Source organism: Sphaeramia orbicularis, chromosome 12, assembly GCF_902148855.1.
Source record: "Sphaeramia orbicularis chromosome 12, fSphaOr1.1, whole genome shotgun sequence".
Classification (NCBI taxonomy): Eukaryota; Metazoa; Chordata; class Actinopteri; order Kurtiformes; family Apogonidae; genus Sphaeramia; species Sphaeramia orbicularis.
The window spans coordinates 25,705,905-25,721,970 of record NC_043968.1 but is presented as its reverse complement, the minus strand read 5'-3'; the positions used below and the strand labels follow the sequence as shown (position 1 = coordinate 25,721,970).

General features: G+C 37.4%; 1 protein-coding gene across 3 annotated transcripts in view; it reads right to left on the bottom strand.

Annotated features, from left to right (window-relative positions):
- Positions 1 to 16,066, bottom strand: part of rerg (RAS-like, estrogen-regulated, growth inhibitor) — a 49,005-nt gene that overhangs the window by 8,551 nt on the left and 24,388 nt on the right. For all 3 annotated transcript variants that reach the window (XM_030150762.1, XM_030150761.1, XM_030150763.1), the window contains one exon: positions 6,490 to 6,546. In XM_030150762.1, coding sequence (XP_030006622.1) covers positions 6,490 to 6,546 — 57 coding nt within the window. The remainder of the gene's footprint in view (positions 1 to 6,489; positions 6,547 to 16,066) is intronic.

The window sequence follows — 16,066 nt, the reverse complement described above, 5'->3', positions numbered from 1 at the left end:
TCCATCCGGTTTGCGTTTAGTTGGACCATCATTTATGTTTCAACAGGACAATGACCCCAAACACACCTCCAGGCTGTGTGAGGGATATTTGACCAAGAAGGAGAGTGATGGAGTGCTGCGCCAGATGACCTGGCCTCCACAGTCACAGGACCTGAACCCAATCGAGATGGTTTGGGGTGAGCTGGACTGCAGAGTGAAGGCAAAAGGGCCAACAAGTGCTAAGCATCTCTGGGAACTTCTTCAAGACTGTTAGGAAACCATTTCAGGTGACTACCTCTTGAAGCTCATCAAGAGAATGGCAAGAGTGTGCAAAACAGTCATCAGAGCAAAGGGTGGCTACTTTGAAGAAACTAGAATATAAAAGATGTTTTCAGTTATTTCACACTTTTTTGTTAAGTACATAATTCCACATGTGTTCATTCACAGTTTTGATGCCTTCAGTGAGAATCTACAATGTAAACAGTCATGAAAATAAAGAAAATGCAAAGAATGAGAAGGTGTGTCCAAACTTTTGGCCTGTACTGTATATATATATATATATATATATGTATATATATTACAGTAGGTCACAATAACATCATGTGTCGTAAACTGTCTTAGTACAAAAACCAGCCACAGTAAAACCACCAATCACCTCTATTTTCTGTACAGTTTGTGTTGTCACTATCTGCACTAAAGTTCTGTTTGGAATCACCCAAACAAGGTCAGAACTGTTACAGTTTCGTCTGAATCAACAACCATTTGTGGATCAACAAACGGTGAACTTAGCAAAGACAATAAGATCACATCATAACTTTATACCTTCATACACTTATAGTCAAACTCAAGTGTAGAAGAAACTCTGTAATTTCAGAATCAAACTCCATTCTTTTCATTTAGAGCTGTCTCCAGTGGTGAAAACAACAACAGTACTTCTAGGTTTTTTTACATTGTCTCTTTCTTTGACTGTAAAAGTTGTTTCTTAATGGTTCTCACTCCATCTGATCACCCTCGGATTCTTTGGTTAAAGGTGCGTTAGTTTTCCTCACCATGGGAGACCAACAGAATGACTCACTACTCCTTCTAGTGGTCACATACTATAAGTAAATATATTCAATTTATACCTCCATAATCCAAAACATTGGCATCTTTGGCACAACTTAGAAACTCTTTATTTTAAACACTCTAATGATACTTTCAGATCATTTTTAAATGCTGAACAAATATATTAACACTAAATATAGGCCGTTTAACATCATGCTACGCTTATACAAATGCTTGTGGTTGCTGTTCAGTTCAAAAACTCGTTTACAAATCCTAATTCAAAAATGAAGATGTGATTCTGTGTGGGTTCTGCTGCTCCAGTTCTTGCACGTCTACACCGCTGTCTCCCAGGTGCGCTCAACTCCCCACGGTATAAACTGCGTCATATGACGTAAATTAAATATCACACTGAGCCAAAGGCGGAAGTAACATGAGGATTTATAACTGCTTGGCTGGAGGCACGAGGTGCACCTCTGAGAACGACCAGAGGCTCTCACACTGGGACTCATGGGATGGAGCCTATTTCAGGATCCATCACTCTGTCAGCTGCAAACAGCACCCAATCTGTCCACGTCCACCCCTGTGTGTATTTGTCACTAAATGCAGTGGCAGGAGGCAGGGCTGTGGTGATTTACCCAGCCCCACCACCCTAACTAAAGGTCTTAGAGAGAAACAAAAGCCATAATTTTCCTGGCAGCAAACAATTCAGCCCTCATAATTCAGAAACTCCACAGTGCCTGAAGGTTGTTTTGGCAGAAGGAGAAAGTATCACAGTAGACTCACATGTAAAAAGAGAGGATGTTTTGTTCTTTTGATTGATGGTCAGTGCTAGCTCATGAGAAAATGTGTTTTCTTCATAGTAATTTTGATTCCAATCCAAATTCCAATAACGGTGCATTCAGCAGAGCACCTTCCTCCACCAAGGCCCCACAGTCCTCTCATTCCAAGCACCATATCTTGCCGTGTTACAAAAACCTGAAAACAACCTCCACAGTTCCCCCCACCTTTTTTTTTTTTTTTTTTTTTACAGACCTGCTTTAAATTTAATGGGTTCGTCCTTGGTTGATGCTCTGCCCTTGCCCCAAGTTCCAAGTTCCATAAAAATCAATGCAGTACTTTTTACCTAATTCTGCTAATGGACAAACAACAAACACGTGTGGGTAAAAACACAACCATAAAATTCCTTTATTGACTCTGTGAGCCAAAGCAGTTCTGATCCTGTAACAGGTCGGTGTGGAGGGGGATTGAAATATGTACATTTTGCAAATCTCCTTAATTTCCATAAATGCACTTGATTATGTCGTGATCTGTAATATTATGAAACATTAAACATATAGTCAGCATAGAAGTGCATGTAAGAAACCCATATATTGATTTATAGGCAGTTACCTCAGCAAGAATAAGACGAGCTAAACAAAGACATCAGTGCAGGTGTTTTTTATGATTAAATCCTTCTGTTTTATTAGATGTGCTGTTCAGCTAAATCTCACATGGTCTTTGGTGGGAAGGATGCCACAAATATGAAGTTGGAAAGAGGTAATGGCATGCACATCCATTTGCTAAAATGTGTGCAGGATCCAAAAGAACAGTGAATAAAAAATTAGATAAGATCTGCACAACCTGTGAGCTCCCAAAAAGATATTTACTCACCACAGTGATGTTTGGGGCATCGACCTTTCATCAGACATGAGACAGGTCATACCACAGCTACTTATATAAAACCTTAATTGCAGTATCACGTAGCAGGTAATGCGTATTTACAGATATTTACAGTAACTTTTGAAAAGATGTGAATGATGAAATTGTCTTTAAATTCATACAAATAAGACTGTCAAGGGGCAATAAATAAAATAAAGTGTTCTGTGTGTTTTTCCCTCCCCATCTGCATGTGGTAACAGATCCACAGCGTTACTGCAATATACACATATTTACAAAATGTACATATTTGAAGCAGAGTAGAAAATGTGTCTATTTATCTATTTGGATGCTTTTCTATGTTGTTTCAAATATGTACAGACCCCGTGGTTTTTAAAATACTGACTTCTATCAAATGATTGAGATGTCAGTTAATGGTTAAAGTACATCATTTGATACAAATACCTCAATAAGCAGACAAAAATAAATAAAATCCAAATGTATAAATAATTAAACACCCAAAAATATCCAGGGTATTGGATACATATTTTTTAAACTTTGAAACATGACATCTCTAAATGTTTCACTTCAACACACTTCATCTGTGTGTCTGTGTAATGAAGCAATAGCATTAATGCTTTTTGAGCATTGAAAGCACATCATCTCTGATGGTAAGCTACAAAACAATCCTGGTTTGTGTTCAAACAGGAAAACATTGAATTTCTTGACACACTGTTTGGGCAGAAGCTGCATCGCTCCCCCTTGTCAGAGTGAAGAGGCCGGTGTCCCACATCACCATAGTGGACATCTGGTTAGGGTTTTGGCTGTGAAGGTCTTCAAAAGAACTGTCCCCTGCACCTTCTGGTTGTGTGGGATGATAATCAGGATCCTTCACTGGGTCAAAATTATCATTATCACTCAGATCAAAATCAGGGTCTTGAGGATTTTCTGGTACGAGGGCCAGAGGAGGGCACAGTTTTGCACCAGAGGATGTATTAGCATTCATGTAGTAGTGGTTAAATAAGTTAAAAAGTGAATTTAGAATCAAAAACCTCAATCAATAGTTCTAATATTAGCATTCCAGCTTTTCTAATTTACTTAAAAGGGAATAATCAGTTATGATAATCTTAATATCTTTCTAGATTGTTACCATGGTTACTAATATAAACTCAGAAAGTGTCAAAAATTACATACTAAGTAAATTATTTAACCATATTCATAATGTTCTACCACTAAATGTTTATATGTTTATATTTACAGCAATAGATGAACAGAGGTTTGAATTTTATAACAAATAATTAATTATTTTATATTGCCTTAATTTTTCTACTCTTACTATAAATCTACAAATCTACCATTTGGTTGAGCATGTTTTCAAAAATTATTACACATCTAATTTTTAGTTTTTTTGTGGTATCAAACAAAATAATTCTGTTTAGGAAGGCCTCTAATACTATGAAATGCCAAAAAGGTATTCATGTCTTTCATATTTTCACCAAAAACTGTCAAAAATGTCTTTAGTGACTTTCATCTTTCTGACTTCCTGATTGGAGGGGGGATGACGACTCATACCACTGACAATCACAGTGACAACCGGCAGATTTTTTTGGTATTACACATTCTGCCCATGTGGTAGAGCTGGCTCAGTTAGGCTAAGACAAGTTAGGTACTCCACATATTGAAATATAGTGCCTCAAAATGTGCTAAACCATATGGTCGAGCAAACAGGCAATTATGAAGTCCACATTCACATATGGGTAAAGAACTACATGTCCTTCTCCCAGAATACCACTGGTTTCCTCTGCTTCCTCGTGTCTGGGATCAGAATAAATCGGAGAATTATTACTGAGATAAATGCTGTAAATGTAAATCGAAGCAGTAATGAGGTTGGTGAAGTGCAGACTACACTGTTCCTTTACAAGACCATCACACAGCATGCACACTCCCAACCTGCGTGATCTTCGTATAATAGGGTCATAATAATGTGTTGGCCACTTTATGGGTAATTTCAGACAGGCAGCGTGATTGGACACAGATACTCTGACGGTGCTGTTACTTTCATCACGCACCTCATGCTGTGCTTTCTTCGTTGTTATGCCAACTGTTGTGGTAACTAAGGAAGCTGTTAGTGCTCTTTTTTACTATTTCCTTTTTTGTACTAAACCATGTTCGCTGAATATAATGCACATAGCAAATGAAGCTATTATACATAATTATTGAGCAGAAAAACACCAAAGACATTGTATTTCAACCCTTTCATGCACTAATTATGAGAACCTTACTCAAAAATTTTTTTCCGGAGTATTTTCTTCTGAAAAAAAAAAAATTAAAAAAAAAAAAGTAAATAAAAAAAAATAAAAATAAAATATATATATATATATATATATATATATATATATATATATATATATATATATATATATATACAGTATATATATATATATATATATATATATATATATATATATATATACAGTATATATATATTTATTTATTTATTTTTTAAATGTATAAAAAAAAAAAAAAATCTTATGAACCTATTTTTCATGAAGTTGCAAAAATGTCTACTCAGCTGAACACCACACGTTTAATTTTTGACACACAGAAACATGTATTTACTGATAAATTGTGTGAAAACTATGGGGAGGGCTTGTGATTCTGGGGGTTTATCCTCAGGAGAGATCTACATAATGTTACCAATTCATGTCAGAAAAGATATGTAGTGTCTTAAAACTTTCATAAAGATATGTATAACAAAAAAACAAAACAAAAGAACAACAAAATCCGTGATTATACAAGAGAACAGCTGTAGAATAGCTGTCCACTGTAGTGACCAGTATGCATGAAAGGGTTAAAGGAAAACCACATAGACACAGCCATTTCTTCATATTTGCTGCTGAGAAACGCAAATATACAAAATTTTTAAACAGACAATTTTGGGAAACATCCATTCATTCATTCATTTTCTGAACCTGCTTTATCGTTGCTAGGGTCACGGAGGCTATCCCAGCTACTTATAGGTACACCCTGGACATGTCGCCAGTTCATCACAGGGAAACATTTACTTGAAAAGATCTTCATTATTATCCTTTTGTCTGTACTTTTTGTGCCTGCCTCATTTCAGCATCTGACTGCTAAAACGTAATTTTCACAGACTGAACAAACAGAGTACAATATTTAGCTTTACAGGCTGGAGGGTGAATTTTCCATCTATTATGTCTCTTGCTTTACCATAGAGGTTGGACATTTCTGAATACACAAGGTAGTTCTAGTAGTAGATAAAGTAGGTGGCTCTTGAGTGGGTGGGTAATTGCTCTCTACAGAGACACTGCACCTGATATAAAGGGATAAGACTGAATAAAGCGTGAGGAACAGATTGAGGAAGAGGCATTGACCTTCTATGTGCAGCTAGGGAATTAAAAGCCCTTCACGCTGATGTGACATCTGATCTATATTATACACCGATGACAGCAGAAAAAAGGTTGAAATATAATGTATGGCTTTTGCAAAAGACTCTGTGGCAAACATTACTCATACTGATGTGAATAGGACATTTAATGAAAACTATTTTCAGCCATGAATTAAGACAAATTTGGATTATGTAATGCCGAATATCATTAATTGAAGGAGCTCCTACTCATGCACTTTCACTATAATAAATAGAAGAACTATGACGTATTACTGGAGCATTTCCTGCAGCAGTAATACATGGTGTTGGTGGAAGCAGCTGGAGAATTCATCCTTTTGGGTACTGTAGAAATAACAGCAGCACCAGAAATTGTTGAATTTACAGTATTATCAGTAAAAGTATAAAATGTCAGGTTGACTTACCAAGAGTCGGGTCGTACTCCCAGATGAAGCGCCTTGTCAGAAACCTCACCACCAAAGCTGCAGGAAACAAAGCAAAATATGTTCAGGATATGAAGGCAGCACAGGAAGAAATGAAGATGGATCTTCAATTTCCTGAAAAGATGGTGAAGAATTACAGGAGTTTATGGATGTTACATATTTTGTCTTGTATGTTTTTCCAGACGTGTAAAAAAAAAAGAAAAAAAAAACAAAACATCTAATCCTGAATCCACTGATCCTGATATACATATCCAATGAGAACTGTCTCCTCAACAGCTAATCAGCGGCAGATAACCCAGTAAGAGGCCACAAGATCCACTCCAGTACCCCTTTCATCTAAATGCTAATATGTATTCGATCAGCTCCACATCATTAAGACCTAATTCAAACAGTATTCAGGTTGAAGCATTGGTTCTTTTCTCCACATGGGATAGTTACCCTCCTCTTTACTGTGTCAGCCTTAATCACAAATGTAAAAAAAAAAAAAAAAAAAAAAAATCCCATCTCAGCAGGCCAGTGACTCACTCTCTTAATGGTTTACCATCAACAAGTAATCGGCAGCACGGAAATGTTGATCTCCTTCATCCTGACAGAATTAGAGAGCCATTACCTACAATATGTGTCTCACAGTCTCCAAACAAACAGTGTGTGAGCTGTTTAGAAGACAAGACGCACCGGTAAACAACAATGTAAACCAAACAAGTGACTGTCAACATACTGATGTGTATATTTTATTTTGGAAGCTGAAAAAAAGAATTAATTTGTCAGTTAAAATCTCAACTAGCCTTATACTCGCCCCTGTTTTCCAGCCTGTTTGAAGTCGAAGCTGAGATCCTCTCTGCTTTTGTCTCTGTTTTGTCATATCAGAGTCACTTTCTCCTTGACTTCTGTCCTACTATTTATGAAATTATTTTCCTCTTGTCCTTGATAAGTGAATGCGACAGACTAATCCATTTAAGACAAGAGCATCACGGTCCCTCACTGCAGGAGGTGTGTGAGTTCTTCTGTAACATATTTGCAGCTGTTTGTTTATGTTAACACCACAGTGTATCATGGTAGTAGTAATAGGCTTGACTGAGGCTACATTTACTCGTAGCTGGGCATTTTTATTTTTCCCCCTCTCCATTTTCAAACATGACAATTTTCTGAAAAATCTGCGTTTACACCGCCACATATATCTACACCGTCAAGAGCATGCCAAGCCTGTAGATGGCAGTGTGGTGAGACGATCGAGTACCATTAACCAATTAGAATCCTAAAAAGAATCACAACAAAACATTACTTCAATTATGAACCTAGTGGCGGTAATGCACCAATAAGCTGAATGCAAAACACGAAAAAGAAGAAGAAGAAGAATTGTGAACCTGTGGAGATGTAGTTTTCCTGGTTCTGGGACCAAACAAATCTGAGACGTGCAATCTACAATGCAAATGGCTGAGCCGGTGACTTTTTTTTTACCATCACAAACTGCTTTTCTGATGTGTCTGAACAGATGAAAAAGGGTTTGAACAGCTGCGGTCTGTTTTTCAATCATGTTTTGTCTTTAGTTCATATAGACCGCTGTGCACAGACACAAATAATTACTTCATTTCCCTTCAACTGAACTGGACAGAATGCATAAAGGACTGATTAAAAAAATATAAAGTATCAAAATGTGGAAACACCTCATAAAAGGTTTATTTTATAACAAGTAAATACTTGAAATACTGTTAAGCCAATGCAGTGGGCACGAGATGTTAATGTTTGCTAGTGGGAGGCGCCCTATTATCAGAGGGCCCATTAGTCAGAAAAGGGTTAGGGTTAGATTTATCAAATAAATCCAAACTGATTTTCTGACTAACTTTGTCTGACAATACAGTGGGCACCTTCGCTAGCACCAAACTTCCTTGTTTTCTCCTTTAATAGGCTACTTGTCACTCCACTTAGCAGCTCCATCCTCTATACATTTATCATCACATGTGAAGTGGTAGAATATTTCAGTTGAAAACTTTGACGTCTGTCCGAGCTCTCCATTTCCCGATGTTTACACGCAAATACATAACTGAGATTTGCCGAAATCTCCACTTTGGCCATAGTTTTTACAAAACATTGTTTTCTGTGCGTGTGCCCATCATTGTCGTGTAAATGATAGGCACAAACGCAAAGAAAAATCTCCGTTTTGCCAGATACCCGGCTACATGTAAACGTAGCCTGAGACTCACAGTCCTCAAAGAGTCAGTGGATTTAATCCCTGCAACAAACCAGAAATGACCAGATGTACAGGGCTGCTGAGCAAACATAGACACTACTGTTTCTACATGTTTGTCCTGGTGGAAGTCAAACATACAGATATTTGAAATGTTAAACCAATACTTAGACAATGTGGGAAATGCATATACATTTACTTTCAGTTCAAGCTTATAATTAGCCATGACAAGTATGCATAAAAAGCTATTATGCTGGTCAGAATGTCAGTGCTACATTTCATTATTTTCTTAAAGAACTCAAGTCAGCTGAGGACAATGTTTGATGAATACTGAGAAGCAAGTCGGAAAATGTCTCAATTTGTCACTTGCAGACATGGCATGTTTTTAAGTATAACAAGTGGTGCCAGGCACAACAAACCCCACCCCTCACATGTATTGTAGTTTATTTTGGCATCGATCCAGCTGATGTCATCATGTCTATGAGTGTGCTGATGTCAGTATATCAATTGCCTCTATATACAGGGTGGGGAAGCAAAATTTACAATGAACATTTAGTTATTTTTTCTCAGCAGGCACTACGTCAATTGTTTTGAAACCAAACATATATTGATGTCATAATCATACCTAACACTATTATCCATACCTTTTCAGAAACTTTTGCCCATATGAGTAATCAGGAAAGCAAACGTCAAAGAGTGTGTGATTTGCTGAATGCACTCGTCACACCAAAGGAGATTTCAAAAATAGTTGGAGTGTCCATAAAGACTGTTTATAATGTAAAGAAGAGAATGACTATGAGCAAAACTATTACGAGAAAGTCTGGAAGTGGAGGAAGCAACAAAAAACGTACCAAAGCTTTTATTAAAGCTCTCAAATCCAAAATCCTAAAGGATCCAACCAAATCCATGAGAAAAATGGCAACTGAACTTTAGGTAGACAACAAGACCATTAGAAATGCAGTAAAATATGATTTGAAGATTTAAATTCTCATGACTTTCAATAAACTAATTGGTCATACACTGTCTTTCAATCCCTGCCACAAAACATTGTAAATTTTGCTTCCCCACCCTGTATGTGCCAAGTTTGAAGTAAATTGAGGCAAAATTGATATTTTTATAGACATGTGAAATTCTGCCCATTATAAGTAAATGGGAAAAAGAAGATTTTAAAAATTCATAAAAAATTTGAACTTTGACCTACCTTTCCCAAAATGTAATGACATCTATTCCGGGTCACTGGCAATCTATAAACCCAATTTGGTATGAACTGAACCAGGAGTTTTGCTGCTAAAGTGTTAACAATGAAAGAAAGAAAGAAACCAAACCAAAAACAATACCCCTTGCCTCCCCTTCGGTGGTCGGGGTAAAGATTTCTTCTCCTTTACATTATATTGGGTCATTCAGCTGCATGTGCCTGGTGTGGGATAGCAGAGCACAGACTTGATATTAAAATGACTCTTTTTCTGTTCCTCATAAAGCTCCTGCTCTCTCTTTTCTAACTAATTTAATCTGTTTCATATAAAACACTTTGTCAAAGTTAATTATGTCTTAAATGTACAAAAAGCAGAACAGAGGCAGATAATTTGTCATGTTGAGACGTGCGCTTCATCTCCAGCCACATGTACTTTTCTTGGTTTTTCCCTAAATTCCCCACTGGGGTTTTTCTGTGATGCTTCTGCTACCGTGGCCTGGATTCCAGGTACACAGAACAACCAATGGGGTGTGAAGTCCTTTCCTCATTAGAGGTAACTGTATCTCCTGCTTTTCACTGCCACTGGAATAAATGTACACATGGAAGAGAGGAGTCTTTGTTAACGTGTGTCAGTATGGACATTGTGGCCCAGATTCACTACAGGTTTGCACAAGGAATAATGTGCACTGTATCACCATGCTGAGCAGATCACAAAGGCAGGTGATTCACAGGCTGTGTGCAATGAGAGAAAACTGATAACAGTGCAGCTTAGCAGAAAAAAGAACCCTTGTTGCACCTGTCAGTGATGTTTCTCACTGCTTTGCGAAAGCCTCATAAATCCTGTTTGGTTTATCTCTTTTACTATGATTAAAGGTTTGGTCAAAAATCTGGTCCTCGAGGGCCGGTATTCTGCATGTTTTAGATATTTCCCTCTTCCAGCCACATCCGGAAGCCATTACATCATTATCAGGCTTGATGATGAGCTGATCATTAATTGAACTAGGTGTGCCGGAAGAGGGAAATATCTAAAACGTGCAGGATACCAGGCCTCGAGGACCGGATTTGAATACCCCTGTTTTAAGGGATTCATCACTGGGTAATCAGACATGCGTCATGGGAAAAGGATTTCCTCTTTACACATTTTACATGAGATCAAATCGAAAATTCAGCTTTAGAGAGTATGTTGGAGTCTCAGATAAGACTTGTTTCTATGGAGGCTTTTAGAATAATTTGATTTGCAAATATAATAAATAGTGCACAAAACATGTCAAATAACTCAGCTCCTGTATCTCTTCACCAGAATTACTTGTTGGTGATACAAAGCTGCAGTCACAAGAATTTGTTTTCATTAATGTAGTAGCAAAATCCTCATATAATTGCAAGCACTAAGCCAAACAAAGGGGTGTTATTGCTTATGACAAACTTTTTATTTGTTGGATATAGAGGACTGTATGTTTTTGTATGTAGTCTCACTTTGATGTTTAGTTTTTCCCTGTGTTAACTAGGGCTGTAACTGTATTTACATTTTACTTGGCAAGTTGCTTCCACTGTAATATAAGTCTAATAATAGTTGAATTGTTCACATACACTTTAAGAGAAAGAATAAACATGTACTGAAGGAATTTTGCAACATATAAAATAAATTACATTTCTTTTTCTGTTTGCCTTTTTGTTTATAAGAACTGAATATAGCAAACACAGAAAAACTTAAATATATAAACTCCATTTTAGGAAATATTATTGGATCAAGATTTATGAGATGCAGCCAGATGATGTCATTGAAAGAGCACCAATAGAAAAAAAATGTCATTTCTGTTTTTGTTTTTATGCAGGGGAGTAAAGATAATTATCATTATTGTGTAAAATAATCCTTTCAGATAATCCAATTGAAATAATTGTGTAATAGCATAATAATATAATATATAATGCTATAATAAAATAGTATAATAATTGAGACAGAGCTGATGCTAACACAGGTTAGGACTTGGATGTTTATTCATATTCTTACATGTGCATTTACAGTGCATTCAGAATTAACTCTTTGGGCCATATCTACTAAAGGTTTGCGTGTATTAAATCATGCGCAAATTCATTGCACACGCAAAAAAATGTACAAACTGATTTACAAACAGTGCGCACTAAGGGTTGCGTCTTTCAAAGGTGCAAAATAGCGTGTCTGCATCCAGTTAGTACATTTGACAAAATGAATATGTAATTTGGGGCGTTTACACGCAGTTCTGCATGTAGTGGAAGGAGAAAACGTAAATATATTAATTTAGTACACGCAGAGTGACTTATCAAAACCGAAAGCAATTTGCTCATAGGAACTGCGTGTATATTTAACATGTCTCAAAGGAGGAGGAAACGGGTTTGATGCGTAATTGTGCACACATGGAAGTGGTTAGGAGACATCGAAGTGATGAAATGAGATGCAGAGGATGCATTTTTCACCCTTGTGTGAACATTTTTGGAGCGACGGAAGAAAAAATAATTGAGACGTATGCCCCCACACACACACACACACACACACACACACACACACACACACACACACACACTTTACAGGACTCTTTTCCACTCCTGATGATTGTGATTAAAAATACGCACCGACATTAGGCTACAGTGTGACAAAATTATGTGTGCCTGACAGTCATTCAACCCCCCCCCCCCACACACACACACACACACACACACACACACCTTTAAAATGAAAAATGAATGAATGAATGAGTCATGCAATACCTTCTATGACAAAACTCCTCCAACGTTACATTTCCGTGCATCTGGATCATTCAGCGCACTGTTCCCATTAGTGCTGGTGTATCCCAGGGCAGTTTTTACAGCGTATTGTCTCCAGTAGCTCACGCAAAACCCTCATTTAAATAGGGCAGTCTCCATGACTTTGCATCCGTCGTAATTTGTGCAAGCAATTTTAGTAAATCACCTGCAAATCACAGTTACACCCCACAAAATTTTAGATTGCGCAAGCAAATTAGTACATGCAAATTGGGATCTTGGTAGATCTGGCCCTTTATCTCTTAACACCATAAGAGTGAACTCATTATGCAACAAGTGATAAAAATCACTTTTGTTTTGCTACTGATTGACTGTGTATCTGACATTCTCAAAAGGCAAACTGATATTCCACATCATCACAACAAACACTTCTCAGAGTAAAAAAAAAAAAACTGACTGGGTTTTGTTGAACTCTCCAGCCAATCACACATAGTCAGTCTGATTGAGTGGGTGGATGCTAAATTTTCTTATTTGCATCAACCACAGTAAGTGTTAACCAAAAAACACTTTTGTTCAAAATGATCTAATCAGATTAGCAACCAAATGTTGGACTAATTGCAAACAAAGCAAGAGCAATTAGAGGCGCCCATGGCTCTGGTCTGAGCTGGCACTGTGTTACTCATTGAACAAACTCCATTGATTCCCTGTAGCCATCAGACGGACACCCACGGTTCTTTGGTCCCCTGTGGCCACAAAAACACCTCTTTACTGGTTAACAAGTAAAGGTCTCCTAGTGCTATGCAACTGCGGTCAAGTTGTGTGTCTATTGTATCTGTGTCACATTGGGTCATGTCACAGCTGTGCTGAGTGGAAAATCAGACATTAAAGGCAAAAAAACAAATATTCTAATTTGAAAAATACTAGGAAACTGTTCTAATGTGATCCCAGAGAGACGATATGAAAATAAAAAAGACAAACTGTCTCCAACAGTACACTGAGTTCTGTCTCCTGACTGATTATGTCTGCGCTCGGCTGAGCTGATTGATGTCCTCAGACCAGCTGTAAATTTGCTCCTTTGCTGGCAGGAAACACTGCTCTTCTCATATGTTAGCTACCTGAATAGGACTGAGGTGAATCATTACCCAGACGAGCTGTTTTCTGAAGTTTTACTGCATTTCTGTGAAGGGAAAAGCAGACAATCGCTGCTGTGTTGCCAGACAAGATGTTAGCCTTCACACACAATGTGGCCCTTAAGACTTGTGAAGAAGTAAGATGTTAAATTATAATACTTAAAGGAATCACTGTCAGTAAATGCATGTAATACACCACAATAATAAGTTCAGTTTGTGTTGAGTTTAAGACAAGACCATCTGTGAAACAGGCCTTAATCACTAATCAATATCATCAGCACTTATTACCAGAGACTTGAGACCAGGATTATATATGGACCTTTGTGTGCTGAGGTTACTGATTCATCATTTCCAGCCAGTTAAACAGAAATTGAGCAAATCCACTTGACATTTAAGTCCTGCCAACAGTGTCTTACACAGCTAGTTTTACTGAAGCTAAGGCATTAATCCTAAATCATCTGTAGAGTTTATACAAGCCGCTGGTCTAAATCACTGTTACCAAATGATAAATGGTCAATCGGCACAGTGAGGCTCAAAGAAAAGACACTGAAGGAAGTTGTAGAAGTAGGAGGAAAGATAAGAAATTAGACTGTTACTACTCAGTAGAGTTGCAAGAATTTATCCCATTGCAATTGCTGCGTGCATTATAAAACTGCAAATGCTGCAATGTGAAGGTTCAGTGGATATCTGGAAATATTAAAACAAAAACACATACAATGACAGCTGCTACACTTTTACACAAGTTTATGCTTGTAAAACTTGGTAAAAAAAAAAAAAATTTAAACAAATTAGTGCTGTCAGACAATTATAATTTTTAATCAGACTAATCACAGGGTTGCTGTGGATTAGCCTAATTTTGATTATTCACAATTAAACATCATTAATTTTTCATCCATATTAATCACATTTGATTTTGCATGAGCAAACAGACTCAAGAAAGAAGCGAATATATATGCACTTAGCGTGTTTATTAAGCACTTTCAACAACAATTGGAAACAAAACAACTTGAAATGAAACAACTTGAAACAACTGTCTATCTTGTTTTTTTTTGTCCTCATATTTCCATCCAGAGGACCAACGTGCTGTTTGGTGTCTTCCATCTTTATGGGTTGGTTCTGTCACTACCGGATCAACTGCCTATTTGTTCATGCACAATGGTAACTCTACTTGGACAAACTAACCCAAATGTGTTGACAGAGACATTCAAAGATATTCTGCGCTGCAGATGGGTTAATTGCTTTAAAATTTTAATCAGATTAATCATGATGATAAATTAATCCACGTTACCAAGTTAGTTTTGACAGCCCTGAAATAAATACTTATTTCAAAGTGATCAGGAATCTGTGCATTTTCTTTGATACCCAAACAAACAATACAAAAATGTTTCAATATAGAAATTGCAGAGTCCAGCACAGATTGTAAAGCAGGTCTGATTACACCACTCCTTATATTTCTAACATGAGGGTTATCACTATTCAGTGTGAACAAAGTTAAATAAATTAGATACAAAAGCGGCCAAACCACTTCCTGAACAAAGGTCAGGCAACTGTTCCCAGCCTCGAAGCTTTTCCCAGAGTTCCTTTCACCACGAGGCTCTCCCCGGGGCACGTCTACATCCCAAACCACCACCACCACCACCACCACCACCAAGCCCTTCTGGAAATGGTTGATAGACACAAATTATATTTGTCACTGTAAGGAAAGAATTCTTGAACTGCTGGGAGTGTCCACAGTGGCAGGGGAAATATTAAATCTCTCTCTGCTGCTAAATACAAATGAGATTGAATTGGACATCTCATCATCTGGGTCCCCTTCCAGATCAGATTACAACTCCCAAATCAGGCTCCATCCATATTTATTCTTAGATAAAATCAACAACCTAGAAGAAAGGATATGGGAAGTCTAAAGTGAACGGGGTAACAATAACACACACAAGGCAACAGTAAACATGTCAGCTCCCATGAGCGCTGGCGTCACTGTCTGGGCCAATCAGGAGCAAATAGTGTGAGCTGAGTTTCTGAGGAATTCATCCTCTGATTCAAACGTTGGATTCAATTCAGAAACAAGATGCACCTTCCAGAAAATACATTTATATGAACCATTTTAACATCATTACAACAGCGATTAGATAAATAACATTCAGTCTAATTTAGTGATCTCATCTTTTTTCGATGACAGTACAGCTCAGGTTGTCCACATCACATGACCCATCATTCGTCTACGCCTGTCGCCTCATTAAAGTTTGTGTAATCCCTGGTTCTTATGCACCATTTAACGAGACTCAAAGAGAATAGTAGCCCTCCATTTTCTGTTAC